Genomic DNA, 25,424 nt, shown 5'->3' with positions numbered 1-25,424 from the left:
GTAAAGAAAGGACTACAAAATATAATTATAGTAAGAAGCAACCTTTGGAGCATATTAATCGTCTCGTGCGGCGCGCCTCCATGCTGTCCGTGCTGGGATTCGCACAGCACGGTGCTTGAGGCGGCATCAACTTTTTGCCAAATGGCAACTGCGCAGCGTACAGACATCCGGCCCAAATTCACGCCTTTTGGGCGTGCAATTTTGGTGTCCCTGTGCATCTCCGATGAGGAGACGACAGTTTCTGGCGTAGCACGTTGGCCGTCCGCGCATGCAAATGTGCGTTATGAAGTGCTTAGGAGACCCTACACGGATAGTACACATCAAGCAATGTGTGAATGCGATACGAGAAAGCATGGGCTTTGGGAAGGCTTGGACGAGCTGAAGTGTTTAGCTACAGATCCTTTAGAATCGTCTAGGGGTGGCAAGGAGAGTGACTCATAGACACCAGAGCGCAATGCAAATTGCAGGTCAGCTTTGCACCGCTTCCGCATGCACAGATGGCTGGAGAAGGCCACAGAGCAGAAGGGGTTGGGCAATTTTTGAATGGTTGAAACGGACCCTAGTTCATCTCTCGACCGCAGGGAACCCAAATGCTCTTACATTCCAGAAGCAGTTCCTAAAACAAAAGCAAGGAGACATACATTACAGGTATACGTGTAAGTAACCTACACCACGCTATGATTTGATGCTGTTCCACTTCTTCCACAATCCTGAGCCCCTGTCAACTCTCAACCGACTGCTGGGCAAGGCCCCGTCCTCCTTCATGGGGCCCATAAAAAATGTTTGCGTCTCAGCAATGTTTGGTATGCCAGATATGTTGGTGGGGTGCGGCCACCATCCAGCGTCCTCGCAATGCCGCCAGTAGTACGGCGAGCTGGAAATCCCAATTCGCGACATTTGTTACATCATACGTGAAGTAATTATTTGGCCAAGGGAAATTATATGTATTATGATTTATACACTCGTATGAGCCGACGTCAACTGCAGGTTACACTAGAACGCTTGCAGACTTTCACTGGTTAATACGCCGAGACCCAGTAGGTGTAGCATATAATCAGCCTGTAATATCATTGTTGTAAAGAGGTCTTCCGTTTCGTTAGGACGCCAACCTTTGGTCGAGCGGTGTCGCCATGATGTTCAATACGTCGAGCATGACGCGGGCAAGTACATGTCGGGCTCGAAAATGGAAAATTGAGGCGGTAGCAGCTCCACTGAATGCGGCTAAGGTAAGTCCGACAAAACCTCCCACCCATCTTGCGTGTCCACGAGTCGTGGACAAGGGCCTAGATGGCTACAGCGGCATTTTGCAAATGGTCTTTGTGTCCAAAGCAGCATTAAACTACTTTCGTTTGCTGATGTGTTGGTTTACGCCTTAGTGCCTTGCCTTGTTTCCCCCCCTTTCCGCCTACGCAACCCGGTTGAGTGCCCCAGGGATCCTCCAACGGGAGCGGTACGCGTCGTGTGTTAAACGTCCAGGTGAGACCTTGGCCCGGATTATAGCTCTACAGGTGTGACATAGGAAGGGATTGGAGGTCACCGCATCCGGACCCTAGGGGAACTTAACCGTAGGAAGCATATTTCAGCCCCTGGGATGGAGTCCAACTATGCCAGCACATGTTCCCCATCATGACCCCACTGCCGCCTCCTTGTCACGTGGACACTGTCCAAGGATAGACGACACTGGAGGACATCAACAAGGCGCTAGCAGCCTGCATCAAACAGGCTGGCGATGCAAGCTCTTTTGACAAGATTAACAAGGTGAGTTCCGTTATCGTCCAATTTTGCTTTAGGTCCACAATCTGCACTACGATGTTGCTGTGGAATTTAGTTATCCTTGTCACCTGTTCCTTGACCTTCCATTGCAGCAAATATCATGTGACCATTGTTGCACCCCGCTTTTGTGGATCCTTAAAAACAGGAAATTGCGCAGGAAATCTCCAAGGCTGCTGTGAGTCGCTTCCGCAGCTAGCTTTGGATATTACAGGAGATATTTAACTGCAAGGAGAACCTCAGCTTAGCGCGTAACCGCTCATGTACCTCCGGGTGCAACCGTGTGTACTGTGTCCCGCGCGGAATGTTCAAGGGAAGCAGGAATTATGTACCTCTAGGTTCCTATTTTTGTTGCACCTGTAGGCTTAATGTGAAGAAATTCTTGGAAGAAGAGCAGTGCAGCGGCGTGCGAAGTGCACGAGTGTGACGGGGGTTGCCGAGTTATCGCGGGAAGATGGATATCGTAGCATACTTTATCGTGTTCCTATCTCAAAAACGAGAGTGCTGTAGCTTCGCACTCGTATCTTGGTCGAAGCTCGTGGTTGTGTTGCTCTTGGTCCCCGTCGCTGTGTTGCTCTGTTGCGGCCAAGCGACTCACAGACTTAATTTGGTATATGTAATGTTATGTGTCATGTTGGTGTTATGGCAAGTTGCATAATGGTGCGTTTTAACATATGTGCCGTACAGTATCTAGTATTGGATCCATCGCAGCGCAACTCGCTGTTCGCCTGTTTTGAAATTACGAACCCATCCGTAGTTGGCAACCTCAATGCAGTCGAAGTCCACTTCCTTACTTCCAAAGAAGCCAGCTGATTACGAGGAGTTCATACGCAAACTTGCGGACCAGCAGCGGTCGACTCCTTATAGATGCTCGGATGGCCCGCAAGATAAGGGGCTATTGCAAACTGGACATCTGAAAAGGCCGAATGAATTCCTTTGCGATATCGGCACAGCAGCTCGGAAAAGGCATGGTAATCCCCGCATTAAGCCAGAGAGCGCCTTCTACGATAAGCGTACTGCTGTAAGTGGTTTCTCAAGTAAGACAGTGCCAAATGAGGAACTCCGCTGCGACGCAAGCCGCGCGCCACGAGCTGATGCTCCAGCGGCTGCCTCACCTGGTAAGGCTGCCATCACTTTACCTTGAGCACAGACACCGGGACAAGTTTATTGCTACGGGACATACCATAATTTAACGTGCGGGCTACACGGCGTGCCCGCAAAGATCCGGAGCTGTTACTGCGAGATGACTGTGCCAAGGATGCGTCAGCTGTCGCCAGCCGAACAGAGATGCTGCGGGGAAATGACGCGCAAACAGCTATCCGTAGCGATACATGCAGTCCTCGCCAACCGTTGTGGATGGAGGCCTCTGCACCGAGGGCAGAATTCAAGCTGCAGCAACAGGCTTTCGAGTTTCTGGATCAGCAGCGTGCGCAATGGTTACAGCACCTACGGTGAGATGGACGCTGCGGATGTCCTGCACCAGGGCTTAATGACGCATTCCATGTGCTACCTGCCCATCCGCTGGTTCTTTCGTTGGTCTGGAAACAAGTTTACCCGCCGAACGCGCTATCCTCCTTACGTGAATTGTGCTTCTCATTTGTGACGCGTAATGTACCCAGACAAGGAGGTGTAGCATTCCGATTGCTTTGGCTTTCATGCTCACCTTTCGGAAGACATTACTCGCAATAGCATGAGCATGCGCACAGTTCTTGTGCTACCGGCTCAGCAGCCCTATGTGTTGCCCTGGAGTACTTCCCAGGAACCGCTCCCAGACCTCCTCGCATCCGAGCTAACGGACCCTACTTTGCATGATGGATTGGCGCCGTTGCTGAGGCCCAGGTTCACTACTTACCACTTACCCCTGTCCTCTTCGGATGGCGGATCCTGCTCTGTCCTGCTGCTACCGCACGTTAATCCCACCAACACGCAACACCTCCAGTGTTTTCGGCAAGGAGCTGAGCGGGGATGGCAAACGCCGCTTCTTGGTTACCACACCCGCCCGGCTATGGGTAGAGGACGTGGAACTGGCTGAGCCGGGCAGCTGCCACCTTTATGAAATCCTTCGAGAGGGGTCTCCCTGCCACCTGTACTTTGGTGAGCGCATCCGCCCTTCCACATGTAAAATTAGGACTCAGCCTCAGGTGTTACCCCCACTAGCCCCCGCTGTCTGCATTCACCACAGGCAACCATGTGGGTAGCTTATGCAGGGGTGAGGGGTAGCATTTCACGTGGGGCTTGTGCCGAAATGCACTGCAACATTTCACTTGGAACTGGGACCACAGATCTGGAGTTTGTGCCGGAGTTCAACCCTGGCGTGTGCGGCGACTTGCTGGTTGACCTCCTGGTAGATCTGGTGGCGGAGGAGCTGCTCGCAGCGTTTGGCATTCAGATGCCGCTGCAGGATAGCCGTCACTGGAGGGGACTGGAGCAGCAGCAGCGGCAGCAGCAGCCAGAAGAGCTGGAGCCGCGGTTCGCAGGCCAGGGAACCGGGGCATCTGGACATGGGGGTGCGAGCTGCTGTGTCCCAGGTAGCATTGGGGCTTGCGTCACGCAGGGAGGTTGTTGTGGGGGACCTGCGGCACCCAGCTGCAGCGCTGGGGGCTGCCGCCTGGAGGACTGCAAGGGGCTCGGTACTGCTCAGGCCGGAGCACCAAACCAGGAAGGTGGCCTCGTGCTTGAGCCACCTGTCAACGGAGCGGCTCCATCCGTCCGCTGCCCCAGCAGCGATGGCAGCTGCCCATGGGTGTGGGAGCTGTGCAGCACCACAGCTGCTAAATTCTCCCGTCACCTGGTTATCCGGATTCCTCACTGTGCATTCAAGGTGTGTATAGGGCCGGGTTGGGCCACATGCGCAGGCTTCCTATTTCTTGTCTTGCCGGGTTACTGAAATCTAAGTGGGGAGAGCCTGCATCTAAGCGATTGCCCACACTGCCGATTCGGCCGAATGCCCGATCTCTTTTCTGTGTACCTCTGAATCAGGAGAGGGATCAGGGAGGGGTTCATGCTCACGCAAGCACTCACCGCGACACGTTGGCCCTGCAGGACAACTTCCATGTGAACGCCTTCGTCCGCCGCCTGTTTGACCGGATAGCGGCGGATCCGGTGCGCTTTGGGGCTTTCTTTGTCCGGCGCTCTGCTGATGAGGACGGTCCCCGAACGTTGTTTATTGATCCTGCTGTCTACACGCGGAACAGGTGATGTGATGTGTGCGCATAGTGCTGGGTGGAGTACACTAAGTCCAGTGTTGCGGGCGAATGAAGGATAGTGGCGGCCACGGCACGTGGTAGGGCTAAGAAGCTAGCACGATGAAAGCCTGATGGCGACATGAGCGGCCACAATCACTAAGGCAGTGCAAGGAGGCCACGAATAGGCTTTGCCATGGAACAAGAGGGAGGGAGGGGCAAAAGGAAAAGTACTGTCCCTTTCTATACAAATGTGCCGCAACAACCTCCTCCGTTTCTACAGGGCCTTTCGTCTCTACCTAAGCTCGAAGGCCGGTAAAACCGCGGTACTGAGAGCAACGAGCCGCTATGCAGTCGCGGCTCTACTGCGACAGCGCGGCATTGCATTCCAGGAAGGCGGCGCCACCGCCACCGCAGCTCACGCGAGGCCTTCCAGCCAGGAGCCGGCCTCAGCGCCGCAACCCACCGGCAGTGCCCCAGTCGATCCATTACAGCGGGTCCTAGCGGTGCCGCGGCCACAAGCGGCGGAGCGGGCCACCTGCAGTGAGGGCCCAGCCGACAGCCCTGCTACCGACCACCACAAAGAGGCTGCAGACCGCATGGTGGCATCTGGGCCGGCCAGCAGAGCGCCACCGCCCGCCGCGGCGGCACAGCCGCCTGACGTCGCGACCTGCGGGGGCCGCGGGGGCTTGCTGCTACCGCCGCGTGTTGAGCGGGCGGTCGCGAAGGACATCTTCATGGCCAGCCTGGTCACCGGAATGAGCCGGGTGGACCGGGTCCTGACCTTGTACGATGACTTTGGCGGCGGTGGAGCCGGGGGCGCGGGTGCCACAGCGTTGGCGGGGTTCCACGCAGCGCGGCCGAGCTACCTCGGCATTCCGCGCCTGCCGTTGCCAGCAGGCGGTGGTGGAGCCCCAGCGCCCAGCCTGCAGCCCCACGGCTCCGGTGCTAGCATCGGCCCGCACCAGCTACCCGGCGTGGCCGCAATACCTCTCCAATACGGGCCCTCTCCCTTCCCGTGTGTGGATGAGTTCATTGAGTCAGTCTGTTGTGAGGTAAGGAGCCCTTGTAACTGGACGGGGGGATGATTCTGAGGTGCTGGATGGGCGTAGGGACCAGAATCACCAGAATCACCATCACTGCCGGTCGCGTACCGTGTAAATCAGGCTCCGGACTGTAAGGGATGGATGGTTAAGACGGCAGGTGGTGAAGGCCGTAAAGCGCCCAAGGTTCACTTTTGAGCACTATGGTGGGGGCAATTGGCTCTGGTCTAACTACCGGCAACCGGGGCCAAGTCTAGGTCATCCTCCAAGGTCGCACTTCAAGTTCAGGTACCCGGAGTTGTAAACCCGGAAAGGGTTGGCCTGCATCTGGCTGGCTGGCGTGTTTGCGTCCGGCTGGGTCCTTTCACCGCGCCGATGGTGAATGGAGCAAGCCGGATGCGCACTGTGCCGCTGGCAGTCGTCCGACCCTGAGTGCACCACGCTCCAAACCCACAGGGTGGCGTTCAGGGCCGAGTCCGCTGCTGGCAATACCTGGCCGGTAGCGGCATCTTGCTCCTGTCCATGCGCAACAACCGCTGGTGCGCCAACGTGGGCAGACCGCACCGCTCCAACGGTATTTATTACACAGGCAAGGGGCAAGTTACGGGCGAGGCCCGTTGTGTCGTGTCGACGTTTGTCCGGGAAAATGTGCCAGCCGCCATCGCGGTCCCCCTAAAGTGCACATCGCGCTAGGGGCTCCATAGGGTGCGCCAGGGCCTGTACTGGGTCTCTTAACTGCATGAGTCATGTCGGAATGCCGCCTCGTCGCTAGCTACTCCCCAACATACCTTTCTGCCGTGACATAAAACAGAACTTGGGCCCCTAGCATGTCAATACGTTGTAAGGAAATAAGTTCACATGGGCAGCTTTACTAGTTGCTGCTATGCATGTCTGCACCAATGCACGTCTGCGCTGCCTAGGGTCATTGGCCTGTCGCACGAGCATATCCAAAGGAAGCAGTTTTAGTTGCACAGCGGGCCTTGCCTACTGGGCTGGGACAAGTCTACATGGCGGTATTCCTTCCTGGCAGGCCAAAAGCACATGGCAAAATCCCCCACAAGACCCCCTATCCCCCACCGGTCTTATGAGCTGCAGTTGACCTACGGGGCGGCACATGGTGTCAGCGCTGCTACGACCCCGAGTGCCGGGACTTCCGGTCAGCACGTATGCCTCTGCCCATTCATCTGTGGGAGGAGTGCAGGCACCGTGCCGCTGGACAACAGCAGCAGCACGAGCAGGGAAAGCCGCATGCGCCGCCATTTTACGATAAAGCACCAGATGGTCCACATTGGCAGAAGGAACAGCGGGCTCATGGCCAGCAGCAAGGTCGGGCAGAAGGGGAACATGCTGCTGCAGAGGGCTTCACGGCACCCGCGACCGGAGTGAATAATACGTGCAGCAAGGACGACGACGATCCCGATTATGACTTGCTGTGCGTGCAAGCGCTTGAGAGGCTTGAGGAGCAGATAATGGCATTGAATGGTGCGGTCTAGGCTGTAGACGCCCCTGGAAGAGGCGTTGTGGTGCTGATGGGTGCGTTCACCGCATTGGATGACCGGAACAGGATACTCCGATGGCGCGGCTGAACATGGCAGTGGCAGTCATTCTGCTGATCACGGCGGCTGTTACGCACCAGGTCATCAATCAAATGGAATTGGTGATCTCAAGGTGCTGTGGACGTGTAATGTGGCCATTGGCTTCCCTACGACTGACTAGCATTGGGCCGCCAAAGGCGCTGTACAGGGCAATTTAGTATGCTACAGTAAGCTGCAAAGGGCATTGGCCACCCGTCCAGTAACCCTTAGCTGCGCCATGAAGTTGAGGCCTTGCCTGGCTCAGGCATGATCAGCGCTCTCGCTGGCGCACTGCCTAGGATTTGGCATGCATTAATATGTTGGATAGCTTCCGGAGGGGAGGACGACGTCTTGGCAGATGGCAGTGGACGCCCTGCACAGCGCCAGTATGAGGCAGGGCCGTGAGCCTATGGCTCTGGCAAGTACCCGTGGCCACCCGCGCCGACCTGGTGCAGGCGATCTGGTGGTCTGTGGTTGTACAGGCCATGGTGCACCAAATGGCCAAGCGGAGCGGTGCTAAGTAGGTTTTGGGTTAGAGGCGCTGTTGAGGTGATGCAGGGTTTGCCGCAGTTAAGGGCGATGGCCGCGGCCAGGGCCATGGAAATAAGGGCCCGTGTTTTTATCGGCTCTGTTACAGGGATACGACCTATCGGGGTTTGGGAATTGCCTCACGCCCATGCGGTAATGGTAGATTGGGTAGTTTTTTTTTATTACTGGCGTCTTATGTGGGGTGGGCAACTGAGTGATCTCAGTCTCTTTTTGTCTAACCCTTTGGGCAGTAGGGTACGATGTGGTATCCTTACAATCAAACCCTAGCAGGGCTCGTTTGGCTAGGTGGGTAGATACCTAGCGACGTTTCACTCTTTTAGGGGAGAAGCCTCAGGCCTTCTGAGCTAATTTTCGACACTTTTTCCTGCTTTGAATGTCGGTGCTTGTTGCCCGCCATGCCTCGCATGTGTACTACATGCGTACTAAAGCTGTTTTGCTGAAACCCTGCTGCTTTGCAGCTGCTTTTGCAGTCTGGCAAGGTTTGACCGTATTATGCTTTCAACATCGCAAAGCTGGACTCCCTTACACCGTTAGCCCGCCGGGGCGCTTAACCGGATTGCTTGATACTCACACGAATCATTCGAGGCATGCAACATTCCTCGGCAGCCGAATTCCTTCTCCCACGACATAACCTTGAAGCTGCAGATAATTCGTTGATTTCCTATACGTCGTCCTTGTGTCGCATCCCCTTTGTGCCAATACAGTATCTTAGTTGTCAGGAGATCGGTGCAAAGACCTTTGCCTCCCATGCTTGCCCGGAGGCCCCGTTATAAGCCAGGTTACAATATAAACCCTAAGGTATATATTCAACGTGCACAATTAAGGTATGTCCAAATCTTTGCCTGCTCGGCTGGCAGTTCAGCAAGGTCTGCACGAGGACGTCTGCACGAGGACGCACGAGCATTATGTACCGTCACTTGTCGGCTACCAATGACGCTTGCTCGTCGCGCTCCCTGTTACCTATGATGTATGAAATTCCCTTCCAGAGTTGGTCTTCTAGGCGGTCTTGGCTCTGAGCACCAATTAGTTCGTAGGAGGGCTGGGTGGGCTGCGCTGTGCACGTGTCGTTCAACGACCGCGCACAAACTAATAGGCACGGACAACTTGCTTTCGGGAAAACGCGTTAATGTTTGCCATTGTTGCCGCGCCTGGCAACGCAAACGCAGGCAGCTGCCTGCAGGCTATGCAACTGCGTGCAAACGTTTACAGATAACGTGCCAGCCGAGCAGGCAAAGATTCGGACATACCTTAATTGTGCACGTTGAATATATACCTTAGGGTTTATATTGTAACCTGGCTTATAACGGGGCCTCCGGGCAAGCACGGGCAAGCAGCTGAAGAATCAAACGTGCGTGGAATGTAGGCAGGATGCATACTGAGATTAAGGAGAAAAACTTCAAACTCAGGGTTATTTGGTTTTCAAGTTCCACATCGCTTCAACCTAACGAAATGCGTGACACGCCACTGCACAGTATATTCGGAGGGGCGCATTCTTGCGCAGCGGCATTTAGTTTATTACTATCCGTGCAATAGAACCCCCGCTTTATTTTGTTTTAAGGTTAGGTTTCTTCAGGTTGGGTCCTTGCCCGTGCACAAATGTGTACAAGAAAGCTTAGTAAGTCAAGGTAGGTCCGGAGCGTTAGTGCATGGGGCACTAGCTATAGGGTCATTAAATAATTTGGGGCTTTTGGCTTCGTAATGGGTTAGGAGCCAGGACGTGCCGCTAAGTACGCAGTTTTTCCAAGTTAACGGCCAGGGACATCTGGACGCAAATGTTACGGCGCAAGAACTCTTGCAGCCCAGGGTCCCTCAAGGTCTCTCTATGTATATCGGCCTCGTACTAACCACGTGCTTAGTTTCAAGTTGTACTATGAAGGCCACTTGTTCAACGACTATTCAAGTACGCGCTTTGCGCGCTTTGCCCCTTGCCGTTGCACCTGGTGGGAAGCTACCTGGTAAGCACAATGTCTGCGCCCAATCTTCACAATCTAGTTACTTGCATTATGCGTTTCCTTCCTTTCCGTTAAGAGACTCAAGTAACACCTATATGATTAAAGCTATGCAAGTGCATTGCTGTTGTTCAGCCTGGTTTTCACCTCTCTTTGCCTTACTAGGATTGTTCAAGCTTCATTTAGTTTTCTTACGCCTACTTTAAAACGAAATGAAGTGACGATCGCCATACGGATCAAGCACATCTACGAAGTCCTTCACGGCATACATAGCGCGTACGATTTAGTATCAAGTTTGTAAGCGTTTTGATGCATTTGCATTTAGCATTTAATTTGCAGAGGCGTCGCTTGAAGCACAGCGATGCCAAAATTGACATGAAAGCTTTTATCATTTGATTATGCAATACTATTTATGAACTTTATTACTAGGTCGTATGCATGCCCTATTACAATGGGGTTTTATTGCTGTTCCCAAATTTCATGATGTCGTGCGGATGATAGTACGGATTCGACGAGTCACGCCAGGACGAAGCCTTCGTTGTTACGAAATACCAACATTTACAAGGAATGCAGGTAATATTAACTGACTAGCTGTACGCTTTTGTATATAGGACAGCCTCTTTGCTTTCCTTTTCTAGAACGTACTGGCTTCGGCACATCGCAATTAATCTTTCCACCTATAACTATGACTTCCAGTTCAAGGAACTATATGTGAAGGTATAGCGGTGAGTCGCATCATAAAGATCGGCCCGTGTTTGTAATGCCGTGCCGGCAATCGGTCGAAAGATAGGGCACGTATTTTTGCATCATCATTTAATTATTCATCACATCGCATCTACGTCTACTTACAGGCTAAGCGGGCTTGTCAAACGGCTCTTTCCGTTCCCACGCCAGTTATCGCTGTTTACCGCAATGACAAGCAGTTTGCGTATACGTTTTGTGTGAGAAAACATCACGGCCCATGCAACACGTTTAACATGCAGGCACCTAAAAGATTCTGTCGCCTTATGTTGACATCCGTAAACAGCACCATGAGGCTAGCGGCCCTACTGTTCATCATCTCATGTGTAGTTCGGCCTGCGAAATCGGCGGTTGACGGTCATAATGTGCTGACGCTACGTGGTGAGTTCGTTTGGTGGTGTCAGCTGGCAGGCGCGGACCGCGAAACGCATGAATATCGTTTAGGCAAGGGCAAACTGCGCATTGCCATTTGGGGGAGGAGACGTTCGATTTTTCTTCTTATGGTTTATTTCAGTATGTTGGGTCCGTTCGCGAGGGAGGTCCTCAGGTTGTTTCCCGCTCGGTTTCGATTTATTGCAGGGCGCCTGGTGCAGGTCGACCTAGATTTTTCGCAGAGTTCAGAAATCTCACCTGACAGGTCAGCCAACAAGGATACGCACTGCATCCTTATTGACGCAAACGACACAGTGTGGGGTTTGAACTTCGGACGTGGCCAAGAGCCACCCAATTTTCACGGGCTGTTGGTTGAGGTGGACGTGCCTGCAGCGGACCTGGAGGCCACAGCCGCAGGAATCGCACCGGGGATTGACCAACGCCGTAGCCTGGCTGGGTGGGATGCGGCCACGGGACGAGCGATCAAAGCTTCCGGTATTAAACCTAGCACCGCGTCAACAACTGCGAGCCGGCGCTCCGTCGCGGGGGATGAGCCAGCACTGGTGAACGGTGGTCAGCTTACTGTTGTGAATTGGCGCAACGTAGCAAGCAAGGCCGAACGTGCCGATGCCCCCGGAGCGGTGACAAGAGAGGCCACAACTACACAGGGCCCTGACCCTACCACCTTCACCTATAACAGTGGTAGCAGGATTGTTATGGACGATGTCTCAACCGTGGTCTATATCCTGGACATGTGCGAGCAGGGACCTGCCGCGTCCAAGGAGGTAAGGGGCCGGGGCTTGTCAGGTTAGCAAGCTGTATCTCGTCCTAGGTTGTACCAGGAAATGAAAGAGGGTGAAATAGGCACCGGATGCAAAAAATGGTTGTGGGAATGCACATTGCCCGCACGCCGCCAAGCATTACTTGCTACATGAGATTACAAGCGTCCAGGCATGCCTATCCCGCTGGCCATCGCATTGCATAATTGCTGCACCTCCGGCGTTGCGAGAGGCTACGGCTGACTGGTCGGATCGATTGGCAGTCCATGCAACCACAAAACCTGGGGCGCCTGTGTTTTCCCTCGGCTACATTTCCCGTACAGGAGCTTGAGAGCGTTTTGTTAGGAGACCGTCAAGACACCCTACAGTCTTACTTATCATACTGCTCGTCTGGATTGGCCAGGTTCAGCCACGAAAATGTGCTTATCCTGGGGCCAGTGAAAGTGCCTTGTAGGTAAGGATCTGAGGAGTCCCGGTTAGGTGCAAAGCCTCTAAGATTTGTGTAGGGCTTAGGGCGGATTATAGCTCCCCGTATGGCATTTCCTACCTTATGGTGGCATGACTCATAGCTCGTCTTCGTTGGCCATTCAGTTTGCTACCGGCTGCCAACCACCTATCCTTTTTAAATCCTTGCACGGTGAAGTGTCTAAATGGTTTAAAGTATTTGTTACCCCACAGCGCATAATCGGTGTTTCCTTCAAAACAGTTACCTTGGCCACCAACTAAAGGGCCACTTCTTGGAGCAAACATTTTTAACATAATAATTGACATTGTACACCTGCGAAGCGGGTGCAGATTCCACACGCCCTCAAGTAAATGCCCTCTACGCCTGTACTGATGTGCGGTAGAACGTAGTCTGGATAGGTCGTCTTCCCCAGCCGTGAATTGTTTTTCGGCCCATGAAGGATCTAGCCGATGAATCTAGCCCTGCATGTTGATGTGCCTCATGCGCAGCGGCTCCTACACGTTCACCTATCCTGGTACGGAAATAGAGCGCGAGGCCTTCTGGTACACTTCGTCATGCCGGCCGCAAGACTACAAGGGCTGGTTACGTTACGCGCAACAGTGGGCACGTGGCAACGGCTACGATGTTGATGGCTACCGCCATCATGTGGCTCTTGTCTCACCCAATCAGGAGGACTGGATGACGGGGGGTGACGGATTTGGTTCGAGCTGCTCTTGGACAGGCCTAGGCTTCGTCGGGCCTTACGGCAACAGTGACAATACGGAGTTCACGGAGGAATACGGCATGATGACCTACAGACGGGTAGGGGTAGATAACTTTCGCAGTTTGTTGGCAGGCCTGTTGTTGGTTGGCATAATACCTTTGCATTCCGTTGACCCAAGTCATGAGCAGGATTTTACCATGCAGCACTACAAGCCGCTTTCCTGCCTTACACGGCGATATTTCTACACATAGACTTAAAATCCAAGGCTCCTTTTCTCCCCACGGTCCCGTGTCACGGTCACAGGCTTAGGGGGACTCCCTAGTAGTTTGCATAAGGCGTGTTATGTCCTGAGCATGCCCTCTGACATCGCAGGATGCCCTATGGCCTCAGCATAGATCCTGGCCTTTTAGTGGTCTCCCCCCCATGTCCACGCCCACAGGGCGTCTTCGGATTTGCCTGGATAAACGGCAGGTACTGGCGCAACATTTCAGGCTGGGCACACGAGCTCGGACACAATTACTACCTGAAACACTCGATGACGTTGAACTGCGAGTATTGTGACACAACCAGCGCGATGGGCTTCTGCTGCGACACACGTTGCTTCCATGCCCCCCACATGTGGCAGTTGGGATGGAGGAATCCGCAGGAGCAACTGGACTGGTACAGCCTTCCCGCCGGGATGTGGGTGGAGCGCACTCTGTCAGCGGCCACCAACAGCACGCCCCTGGGCTCCGCGCTGCGGCTAGAGGCCCGGATGTGGGTGGACAATGACATTCGGTCCACAGTGAGGTTTTACCAGAGCTACACGTTCTACACCGCATATGTGTGGGTAGCATACCGGAAAGCTTCGAAGCCGTTCGACGACCTGGAGGAGAGTGTTGCCAATGTGGTCAGCATCTATGTGACATATGTGGACATCGTCGGTGCCACCGCTGGGACGGTCAGGTTGGCAACTCTTAGGCCTGGCGATAAGCCGTGGCATCATGATGAGCTGATGCTGCATGTGGAAGTGACACAGCTCACATCTGAACGAGGGATGGATGTGGCGAAGCTGAAGATCTGCAGGATGGATGCGGTACGGGAAAACACCTGGCGGAGTTGCACGTTTGACAACCTGGACAATGACTGTGATGGCCTCGTCAACATCCAGGATCCGGATTGTGCCGCCTTCGCCGACTATTCGTCCGAGGAGCAGCCCAGTGGGGAGAAAACCCGAACCGAAACCTGGGTGGACACTTCTCCGTCCTTTGTCATTACACCAGGCAGGCGACCTCCCTCACCGGTCAGCTTGCAGCTGCCACCACCACCGCCGCCGCCACCACCACCACCGCCGCCGCCACCGCCACCACCGCCACATCGCTTCCACGAAATGCCATTCAACCCGGCTCCCGGTATCTACACACCGCCAACCCCAATGCTGCCTGCTTACCCTGGGGTGCCGGACCCAACCCTCTCACCCTTTGCAGACCCGCCACAAAGCATCCCATACCCTACGATGCCCAGCACGCATCCCGGCGTATATGCGTCAGATCATTTCAGTCCTCCCTGGCCCTCCTCTCCTCCGCCCTCCGACGCTGTTGACTCTTGGGATCCGTCCTTGAAGGATCGCAATGAATTGTTGGGTCCCGAATTCAGCACAAATTCGCCGCCGCCGCATGTTGGGATTGAGTTTCCGGAGCTGTATGGGCCTTCTGTAAGCGAAGTTGAGACTGGCAGGAGTTATCGCAAACTTGAACTATCAAGGAATAACTTCGCACCCACCGACTCGCAATCGCCCACAGAAGAGCCTGATGGGACGGCCGGTGCGGGTACAGGACCCCTCTACTCTGCTCGGCTCGCTTCGCAGACCAGAGGTGACACCACCCACACCAACAGGATGCCCATCTCGCCGCCACCCAGCCCCAGCCCGTCACCGCACACTGGCAGGAGTTCTGCAGCTGGGGAGCTGTCCTTGGGCACACCACTCGGTCATTCAAACCGGCACAGAGCTTCAGGTCCCGACATGATAGTGCCGCCCCCACCAGCGCGACCACGCCCAGTCAGCCCGTTGTTGTCCGGCAGCATCGAAAAGAAGCGCGCCGAGCTACGGAAGGTAGACGCCCACACCCAGACCCCCCGGACTTGGCTCCGGGGTGCATCACACAAAAAACATGAGCCGGCAGACACGAGCTCGCGTAGCCGGGCTTAGGTGGCTCCACCACTGCCAAGAAAAGCGAGCGCTTGCAACCCTATTTCGTCGCATTGCGTGGCTCTGAACAAAGAGCTTGCGGTTCTCAAGAGACGGGCGGTGCAGGGGGGAGTTGAGTTACCTTGTGAGTTTTGCGCGCGTCACAAGTTGCTGTATAGCCTGGGACCTGGTGTGCGGGGCCCCAATCGCATGGTTCGCTTGAATACTGTCTGCTTAGGGTGCCGCGTGCGGGAAAAAGCACCTTGGAGTGGGGTTATCATGTACGTGTTGGGGACTGTGCTGGATTTAGTTGAAGTACACATGTTCAATGGAAGATTTGTTCGTAGATATGCACCCGCCTTACGCTTGTGTGCTAACGCCCCAAGCACAGAGAAACGTACTTGATTGCATTTTTTGAGATGGATGTCTTTGACGTTGCTAGAGAAGTTTCCAATGAATGTGGTGCGCTAAGTTGCTTCAGAGGAAACAGCAGACAGGCTCGAGGGACGTGTGCTTTGCTGTTCGTACGGACAGAGACTACTGGACAGTAGTGGCACGGCCGCCTGGCAAAATGTCTACATGGGGTTCTTTTGATTCTTTTGCATCTTCACTGAGCCGGGTGTTCCCAAGTCGCATGCATGGGCGTCATTACCCGGGGGAAGAGGCCGATAGAGAGCCCCGGGTTGCAGTTCTTGGGTGATCACGTTGAGCTTCACAGCGGCATCTTTGTGGAAGCCAAGCCCGTGCATTGTTTTTTGTGAGAGTGACCCAGTCTTGTATACACTAGCTCATCACACGGCATTTAGATAGCAGCTTCACCCTCGCAGATTCGCCACAAATGCACAATATGTTTTGTACCTTTGTTGCATATTTTTCAGAATCCATGTTTGCTTTTTTATCTCCGGCCCCATTGCTGTGTTTATACCGCATCTGCTGCTGTTAATCGTGCGACATGAGTTATGGAGGATTGCTGAGAAGGATTGGTGATTAAATTTACGGTTCGGGAGACGCCATGTTGAAAGATGAATGTGGCAGAAAAGGCAGAGTAGTCAGGGTTAAATCTCTAGGGAAACCGGAGGCGGTTGGGGGATGGCAGCATGCGGAATCACCAGCGTGCGTGCGATTTCGGATTTGTTCTTCAGCTGCTCGGGTTGAATACCATCCGGAGATGCCCTCTCTGCGGCAATCATCGTCGCGCTTTCCGCTGTACAGAGTCCGGTCACACCTGGAGGGCCCACCTGCTGTCCCAGGTCTGGCAGTTGGCAGCAAGGACCCTCGGCCGCATATGGCCGCGCAGGATGGAACATAGAAGTGCGCTATGGGAGATGGCATGGCATGAAGATCTAGCGAACGCTGGGTATCTGCGAGCTGCGAAACGCCACCCTGTAGCGGTAATGGAAAAATGGAAGTATGTTGCGGTTCGAGAAGTCGCTTGCTTTCGCAGCGTAGCCATGGCGGGATGGCGACATGGCAGGTAGGAGAAAATGCCGTGTCTTGCGCCTTGGACAATAAAATGTTAGTGTTCCGCGCGCAGGGATGCTAGGTGCATTGGTTTCGCATGCTTGCTGGTTTCATTTTGCCCTTGTACTCGCACTCGCGGCTTATACATCTCATCATGTGGACACGCCGGCATGGGAGGATAACGTTCTTGCAGACATGGCGTCAAAACTTCTACAAATGCGGAATTGTCGACATACGTGGTTGTACGCGTCATTTTTGGCTGATATCAGCACTTGTCGTGTTGCGGTGGTTGTGACATAAGCAACTAGCGGCAGCCATTACGCCAGGCAAGGCAGCCAAACTTTGCACACAGGATAGGACGCCAAAGCACAGCACTGGAGGAGACTGGGAAGATTTGCGGAGGCATCGGGCTATCCATTGCACTGAACCCAGGCAGCGCTGCCCGGTTCGCCGTCATTGTTCGATGTGGCCGCCATAGCTGTGTCATCATAAAACTGTAAGACCATTTTTGTTGGCGAGGTTGGCCGTACGCTTTCCACGCAAAGGTCACATTTATTGGTGTTGAGCTGTATCGCTAGTATGGTCGCTGTATCGCTTGGATGCTTGGGCTTATGAGGCTTAGGGGCAGGTGGTGCGAGCTGATTACTCATGAGCGGGGTCGTAATGGAAACTTAAAACGCCGAGACCGACTTCGTGTTCATGTATGTATGTACTGATGCCTGTGGGTAGGCCTAACATTATCGGTCCTCAGGACTTCTGGGCGTAGAGGCGGGGTTCGGGCCCTGGACACCTTGCCCGATGCAGCCCTCCAGGACCTGCTGCGGTTAGATCTCCTGATGCGTGATAACCGCACTCGCACCCTGGCAACGGCCTCGCCTCCTGTCAGGCTGTAGCTTCGCTTTTCCCTAACGGTTGGTCCCGCCATGCCAGAAACTGAACTCTCCTGCAAGTACGCGGCCCTCCGACTGGTTAAGATGGGCTTACCAGGTGTACCATATTGGTCCGGTTAGTGACCATCTGGCTAGGGAACAGGACCACTGGTGTGGATTTACGCGAATGAGGTGTCATGCCATTTCTGCCCGTTACTGCCAAACAAAAAGCCTAAGCACGCATACGTTGGAAATCAGCCCCAGGTCGAAGCGGATCTAAGCTAGGAGACAGCTTAGGGACTCGCAGAGCCAACTGGCGAGGCAAGTAGTAATCGGTACGTTTTCAACTTTATTCCTTTTGTCTTTACCGTTCTGTTCTCGACAATCGATATTTTCGGATGTTTTTTTCGGATATATTCTACACAGGTCGTATTCGTTGAATTTGAACCGTTCTGGATGCTGTCTACTAGACGGACTGACAGACTGGAAGGCGGTGTCGTGACTCAACGACAACGCGGCGGGTTGAGTCTTAAGAAGGAAACTTTGCCACAACTTGCGCAGCAGTAAGATTATGAGATTTAATCTTTAACCATTGCGTTATATATGGTGTCCCAGTATCTGGACCATTCAAGCAGCACGACGACTGCGCTTATCGGCAAAGGATGCCCCTTCATTCTTAACTGAAGTATGCCCGATAAAAGCGACAATGCCAATAATGCCCAAGCTCGAGGTAGCGTTGAAGGCCCTGCCAGGTCCTATCTGTCCCAGGCCGCTCCTGTCAGGAACAGCGTCTTTGGCGTCGCGCATATGACCTTCTTAAAAAATTCTCACCATCTGCATGATCGACAGCCAACGGAACGGTCGACATCGTCCACTGGAACGGCATCTCAACGTATAACGTCTTTACAGACGGCGCAAAGACAACTGCTTGATCTCCGGCAGCCAGATGTGAGTTGAACCTCCACCGCTGCACTAACAAAGAGCCGTGATAAGTGAAGCTCATACGTACATTCAGCTTTGTTCCCAAGATTCTTGCCGGGTATTTCCGCAGCTAAACAAGGAGCATAAAGACGAAAACCTAATGGATACCTAAACAAGCCGTAAAGCCTTTTCTTAGGCTCATTTTTCCACTTCAAGGAAATTTGGTCTGGGTAACCCTAGGCACTTTGTCGCTTAGGGGACAGTTTGGTTGCTTTTCGCAGCAGCCTTTTCCCAGCCGCCTCCGGTCATCTGTGTTACGCACAGCCGCGTTTTTTCCAAACGCAGGTTTGAGCTTCCTTAGTCTTTATTCAGACTTGTTTTCGTCAGCCATACTGCGTCAGTCGTTACTGTGTCACGCACAGCCACGCGCCTGATCAACAGGTCGAATCAATATACTTCTTTATTAGGCTTGGTCACACCGGCCTTTATATCATCGTAATATCACACATTTAGCTCACCTGGTTAGCAGGTTCGAGCTCTGCTCTGTGAATAGCGAGCACTTCGCGCATCACATACTAAGCGTACTCACTCAATAAATCTAAGCTCTAATCGCCCGTGCAGTGGATTATCACGGTGACGACAACTCGAGGCCACGAAGAGGCCGCGGCGGACGCACTCTTTCCAGTGTCCGTAACTTTCCATCGCCGCGGTGGCCGGGCGCTACTAAACAGACACAAGCATCTTCAGAAACATCCACACTTCTACGAGCCGTTCGGCCAGGACTTGGAGCCAGCCGACATAGGATTCCTAGCTCGTGGCATTAGGGTGGACATAGAGCCATGTCCTGATAAAACTAGGATCCGATACATTATTCTGTTCAATCGGATCTGGATCTGGAGCAGCTACCCAGGGCTGTAGAGTTTATAGCAGTTTGTTTTTACAAAAACCAGTAGCAACCTACTAGGACCAAGGTTCCCTCCAGGCGTTAAACAACAGCGATAAGCGTAACTTTACCACTGAGTATGCCCGGTGTGGTTATCGATCCACAACGGAGTTTGGTTGGCTGAAACGTGTACGTATGCGGCGCAGAAGAAAAAGAACTACACTGGGCGTGTTGTCTGGCTCGCAGAACGTTACAATGTTCCAAAGATAGAGAGCCGTAAGCATCTCAAGCAGCGGAAACATCCGACTCCCAGTCATTCCCAGCAGGGATAAGGCTGCGCGCCTGCTATGATGACAGCGGCTCTAGGCCCTGTACCTAGCATACGAACTTTCTTGTTCTGCACCTAGTCATCGTGATGTCCATGCCTTCCGACGGTAACGCGGTTATTGGTAGGTTGGACGTATGCGGCCAAACACCTCTTATTGCGTTGGAAAACCTGGTATGTGCGGTTGAAAACCCTCTAGTCGATAAGCCGCTGGTAAGTTATCCGGGCGGTCGTTGACAGTTAAAGGTTTACCTAGGACCTGAGTGGGACTCTACACTGTATGTGCTACACGGCATGTGCAGTGTCCGTGCGCAGTGGTAACATTGCAAGGAAAGGTAGATATGGCATCTGCTCACTGCTCATGCCCCTTGACCCACGTCAGGCTAAAAGGCCCATATATCATAGCAATAATGACGTTCGCAATGCAGCAAGCCGGCTAGGGCCTCAAAATCTGTCTAGTCTATAGTCCTGGGGTTGTACCGATTCGGTCCTTATGTGTCAATCATGTACACCTCCGAGCGGCGGATTCCCCGTGCCCGTGGTTGCTCAACGCCACGAAAAGTCAAGCTACTTGGACGCGGCCTATCCATACGTCGAGGTAGCCTGAGCCAACGTCCGGACCTTCCCACAAGCCGCCCTTGCAACCCCAGTAGACAACATACCCGTCAGCCCGACGCTACCATTTACTGCAACCTGGAATCACGGTTTCGCACTGTCAACATTTGCAACAACGGCTGCGCATCAAGAGAACCACAAAAGCACATTCCCTCAGCCCTAATCACACACGCTCCTCATGCAATCCACCAACCACCCAAGCAACTCGATGCCACATTCTAGGTTGGCCGGATATGGTGTGTTCAATTCCACAGCCTATGGGCGTCGCCCATATGCGTTGCCTAGCTGTCACGGCAAGGTCACAACCCAAGCTAGGCATTGTAAATATCCTGGTATTTGCCCGGGATAGGTGCCACAGTGCTCAAGCAAAATTAGGTTCGTCCGTTTGGTCCTAACACGTATCACGCGTCTATGTCCGCCAGGCTCCGACCGCTCACTGTCCATCCATGTAGAATCACCTTTTCGCTCGCAATACATAATGCCGCACTCTCACAACGCTGTGACGTTATACCCAACAGGTGCGCAAAGCATACCAATAAAATCTCTCGAATCACTTGCCGCGTGCGGCGAGAGCGCACAGATAGATGCCCTAAGGTCATGAAACGCCCTGCGTACTTAATAAGCGCGGATACGAGGTATCGGATGCGTTAGCCTACACGAGACCTCCCTGGGTAGAAACAAGCAACAATAGCAGCAGGAATGATCAATGACAGCGGCATGCCTCCCCAACACCAGCATGCCATGCTCGCTGTCCTGCCTTACCTGTCTAATGAAAACAAGGTCCGCTCAATACTGGGTGACTGAATACCGTCGCGGCAGACTGCTAACGTCAGCACGGACTGGAGCTCTGCTATGAGGAGCCACTCCCCGGTGATGCAGTCCGCACAGCTCCCCCGGCCCTACCGCAAGAAACTGGTACGCTAGCCAGGACGGCCTCAACGAGCGCGCACAAAGCGCATGGCCACATTCTCAGTGTAGTCAGCTGTCCTTTGTATAAACAATACAAAATGCGCAATTGTTGTCATGGTCGTTTGCACTCATGAAGCAAGGCGGCTGCGAGCCCGGAGCACTGCCCGCAGCCGACTCTGTCACCCGGCGACAGATGTAGGGCCAAGGCTCCGGTAATGTCTGGGAGCTCCTCTCAGGGCTGCACCACAATACAGAGATTGTTATAAGTGAAACTGAATTAGCAGCCGACTCGAACATTACTCAATGCGCACGCTGGCGCCAGCCATGGGCACCATCAACCGTTGTAAATGTCAGCCATAAGACCCTCCGTCGAGTGGTGTTCGGCCGTGTACTCCTCCTCCGCCACCTCCAAGTGCATGTTGGGTTCCGTCGTGATGGTCCTGCAGACCACCGAGGGTAACCAACGCACCAGGCAGCCCCAACGTGGATGTTAATTCCGTTACCAGGGCAGTGGCGCGTCTGGGGTGTTCATGAACATGGAAACTAGTGCCCAGGAACTGGCTGCAATACGAAGTAGGACAAGATAGCAGTGCAACCGCAGACAGGAGGGGGGAAAGCGGGCTGCAGCGCGGCGCAACATTTGTTGGGACAGGCCAGGCAAAGGTTAGACATGGTTGTTTGGTAGGAGCCCCCAAACTCCCGTCCTCCTCTCGACAAACAGTGCTCTGTAGTCCCAGACATCAAGTGAACTTCCCTCCTTTGTGCACCAACCCTTGAACATGGCTAAGGGTTGTTAAGTTCAATTACCACCGATGTGACACTCTCTACGCTTGCCGCCAGACCAGCATTGGGACAAACAGAGCCCACTTCAGTCGTAGTCGCACCTGCGTATGACCTCAACCGCCACGACCTCCTGCTCACACTCCACGAAGCGTTCCATGGCCTCTTGCACCAGCGATGCGTTTTGACTGCGATGCAAAGCCGCCATCACGCTGGGCTGGTTGCGGTACTTATTCACCTGTTACGGAGATGGGTCAGGCACGAGACGACACAATAGGAAAAAACGGTCACTATCAGCCAAACGGCAGCACAGAGCAGCCGACATGACACAAATTTGGACACAAACGTAAGCAAAATCCGAGGCAAGCGCGGCAGAGCAAGACGCGGGGCCCCGTGCTCGTCCTCCTGCTCACTGCCACCCATCCGCGTTGCCATCATGCGCACCAGCACGTTGCCCCGCCGTTAGTATTCCACCCCCTGAACCCCACATGGCGCCCACCCGGCCACCTTTTCGTTCTTGATTAGCAGCACCGTCACTGGCCCCTTGGCCACCACCGTGCTGGGACTTGGGGCCGGTTTGCCGTCGATGCACAGCTCACCCACGACGCTGCCTGGGCCGCGGGTGGTGATGAGCTGCATGGAGCCCCGCCGCTTTCGTCGGACCGCGTGCTGTTTGGCGCGCAGCACCATTTGCGCCATACGCGAGTGCATCGAGTCGGAACGCTGGATGGCCTTCTGAGCCAGCTTGCTGGTGGTCGACCACTCCTGGAGAGAGCGACGTAGGGAGATGGGAACCAGGGCATAAGTGAGGCGCAAGGGTGACGGTGACGCACAACAAGCGAGGCGGGGTGGCCCCGAGGATATCGGTATGGATTCGAAGCACCGGCATCGCACCAGCCCTTCCGCGTCACGTCGCCCATGCCCCGGCGGTTACTTGGCATCCGTATTAGAGCACCTCAAAACGCCTCGCGGAGTGATTCCGGCCCGGTAAGGCTTGTAAGTGACCGGGATCCAGACCAAGGGGAAGCACCACACGCCGCCCAGGTTAACTCCCGTTAAACCTGAAGCCCCAAGCAACGTGGGCCTTCACCCGCCCTTCGCACCCTACCCGCCCCCTGGCCTCATTACCTGGATGGAGGTGCGGTCCAGGGAGGCTCCGCTCATGGAGACACCCAGGACTCGTTTAAGCACAAAACTGGCATTGTACGAGGATGTCGAGTGGCGCCGCATGCGGACGCGCTGGAGGGGCCACAGGAGCGGGAGGGGAGAGATACATGCATGAACGCAAACTATGACGGCTACCAAAATTTCCAAGCAGCCAACCTATCATAAGGCAGCCACAAGAAGGACATGGATGGCGGGCCCCTGTTACGGATGCATGATTCCAGTAAGCCGCAAGCAGCACAGCTGCGCTGGCCTGCAGCCAACCGCACACAACACAACAAGCACTCGAACCCATTCGGCCCCTGTCTAAAATCTATTATGAAATTGCTGCTGGTCCTCCGTACCTCCAGCCCGCCGGGGCCCAATCCGCCGCCCACATCACTTGGCCGCTGGAACTGCACCAGCGGCTGCGCTGACGCATATGAATGTGCCGCGCCCTGGTAGTAGTCCTCTTGCCGCTGCGCCATCTCCCGCTCCCGCCGCACGCGCTCCACATCTGTAATGGCATGGCGCACACTGACACCAACCCCGGCAGCACTACTACCAGGAGCGCTGCCGTGCTCATGCTGCTGCCGTCCCACTCCGTCGTACATCATGGCAGCTGACACCTCGTCATCTGCCAGCTGGGACGCGTCGGGGCCGGCCGCCGGACCGCCCCCAGAGACAATGATAGCACCTCCTGGCTGAAGCGCGGTCCGGAAGGATGGGTGCATGATGTTGTCATGTGTGGCGGATCTCCGCATGGCGCTGCGGACCCGGCGCATGGATTGGACCTCTGGAAATGCCGCGGTTGGGGGTGATGGAGCGAGAGCGCCGCAGGCTGTAGCCGCGGCGTCAACGCCACCGTAGGCGTTGCTGCCCTCCATGCCTACGGGCTCGCCTATCCCGCCGGGCAAGGTTCCCGTCGCGCCCCCACATTGCAGCGGGGCTGGGCGATCACGTCGCCAGCCTGTCCGGTCGGGCGCGTGCATGCTAATGTCGGCATTGCTGTTGATGCTGTCATTGCTGGCTTTTCCGCTGTCTCCGCTTGCGTCGGCTATGGCAACTTCCGCAGCGGGTACCAGCCCCTGTCGGCCATTGTGCTCGTTGCTATGCATGCGGCTGATGGCCGGAGAGACAGAGCCGGGGGGCCCCGATGGCGGCGAGGGGCCAACGATTACACCTGCCCCGCCGAGGCGCCGGGAGCTGGCTGCACCCCCGGCTGTGACGCTGAGCCGCCGTGACTCCATCGGTGTCAGGAAGAGAAGGTCACCGTCCTTTCCAGGTGCGCCTGTGCCTGTTTGGGGTGAGGACGCGGGTAGCGACAGCTGTGGCATGGTGACGCCGCCCATGCCGGTGGGCGCAGCCCGTGCAGAGCTGATCCGGCGGTTACTAGAGCCATCGCCGCCGTCGCAAGGCAGGCGGTTCATGCTTTCAATTGCCGCTCCGCCATCCTCCGGTTCCAACGGTTGTCGCGCCCTGCCAGCAAAGTGGGTGAACAGATGGCCAACAGCACATGTGAAGATACCCCGGAAAGGGGTGGCACGGCCCAGTTGTTTAGGCAAAGGATACACCTTGTTACGCTGTCGGCACAAGAGAGTTAATAGGCTTCAGTTGCAATATGCAGTACAGTGATTAACAAACAACTCGCCCCTGCTCCCTAGGGGTCCCCTCCTTCAAACCTGTTGGAAGCAGCACGGCCAAGCAACGCAATTCTCCCGGGTGCCGACATGGGGGGCTGGTACGCCGAGGCGGAGTCCGTGAGGGACAACCTGCTGGGCGGCCGCTGCACACCCTCGTGCCTGCGTGACAGGCAGATCGTCAGGTAGGCCGCCAAGATGCCACGTGGGCTCAAAACATAGGGGCCCCCTTCATCGGGTACTGACAAGCCACAAATCAAAAGGGCGGCGCACCAACTATCCCCGAACAGGGGCTGCATCGCACCTTGGGTATCGTTGGTTGAAGCTAGGCTCCTGCATGAGCGACCGCCTACTGGCCTGAGGCGATGTGTGGGGAGGCGACGGGACTAGGGACGGTGGCTGCGCCTGGGCCTGGTCCTTACTGACAGCCATCAGCCGGCGGGAGCTGGTGCCCCCCCTGCCAGGTATTGCGCAGACACCACCACCCGCAGGCATGGGTTGCTCCTTGCGCAGGCCCCCATCATCATCGTTGTCCTCCATGTCTGCCGCGTTGCTACACGACAGCCCCAGAGGCGACGGGTTT

At 54.8% G+C, this 25,424-nt stretch overlaps 3 protein-coding genes across 3 annotated transcripts; all 3 read left to right on the top strand.

Moving 5' to 3' along the window:
* Nucleotides 1-932: 932 nt before the first annotated feature.
* VOLCADRAFT_120785 (uncharacterized protein) lies at nt 933-7,488 on the top strand (the record flags this gene model as incomplete). Its single annotated transcript, XM_002949697.1, has 12 exons — nt 933-1,226; nt 1,432-1,476; nt 1,675-1,758; nt 2,528-2,888; nt 2,993-3,221; nt 3,710-3,864; nt 4,053-4,239; nt 4,492-4,591; nt 4,813-4,964; nt 5,236-6,007; nt 6,452-6,569; nt 7,091-7,488. Exons 1-12 carry the CDS (start codon nt 1,131-1,133, stop codon nt 7,486-7,488), a joined length of 2,697 nt encoding a protein of 898 aa, XP_002949743.1. The 5' UTR covers nt 933-1,130.
* Nucleotides 7,489-9,988: 2,500 nt separating this feature from the next.
* VOLCADRAFT_104394 (uncharacterized protein) lies at nt 9,989-15,134 on the top strand (the record flags this gene model as incomplete). The annotated part of the gene is made up of 7 exons (XM_002949696.1): nt 9,989-10,073; nt 10,764-10,792; nt 10,919-11,965; nt 12,283-12,413; nt 12,914-13,226; nt 13,568-14,930; nt 15,028-15,134. The coding sequence occupies 7 exons, from the start codon at nt 9,989-9,991 to the stop codon at nt 15,132-15,134; spliced, it is 3,075 nt and encodes a 1,024-aa protein (XP_002949742.1).
* A 3,178-nt stretch (nt 15,135-18,312) lies between these two features.
* Nucleotides 18,313-19,464, top strand: VOLCADRAFT_90073 (uncharacterized protein; the record flags this gene model as incomplete). The annotated part of the gene is made up of 2 exons (XM_002949695.1): nt 18,313-18,573; nt 19,168-19,464. 2 exons carry the CDS (start codon nt 18,313-18,315, stop codon nt 19,462-19,464), a joined length of 558 nt encoding a protein of 185 aa, XP_002949741.1.
* Nucleotides 19,465-25,424: the final 5,960 nt, after the last annotated feature.

This window comes from Volvox carteri, assembly GCF_000143455.1.
Source record: "Volvox carteri f. nagariensis unplaced genomic scaffold VOLCAscaffold_15, whole genome shotgun sequence".
NCBI classification, from domain to species: Eukaryota; Viridiplantae; Chlorophyta; class Chlorophyceae; order Chlamydomonadales; family Volvocaceae; genus Volvox; species Volvox carteri.
The sequence above is the reverse complement of the archived record's forward strand: the minus strand, read 5'-3'. Positions and strand labels throughout refer to the sequence as shown.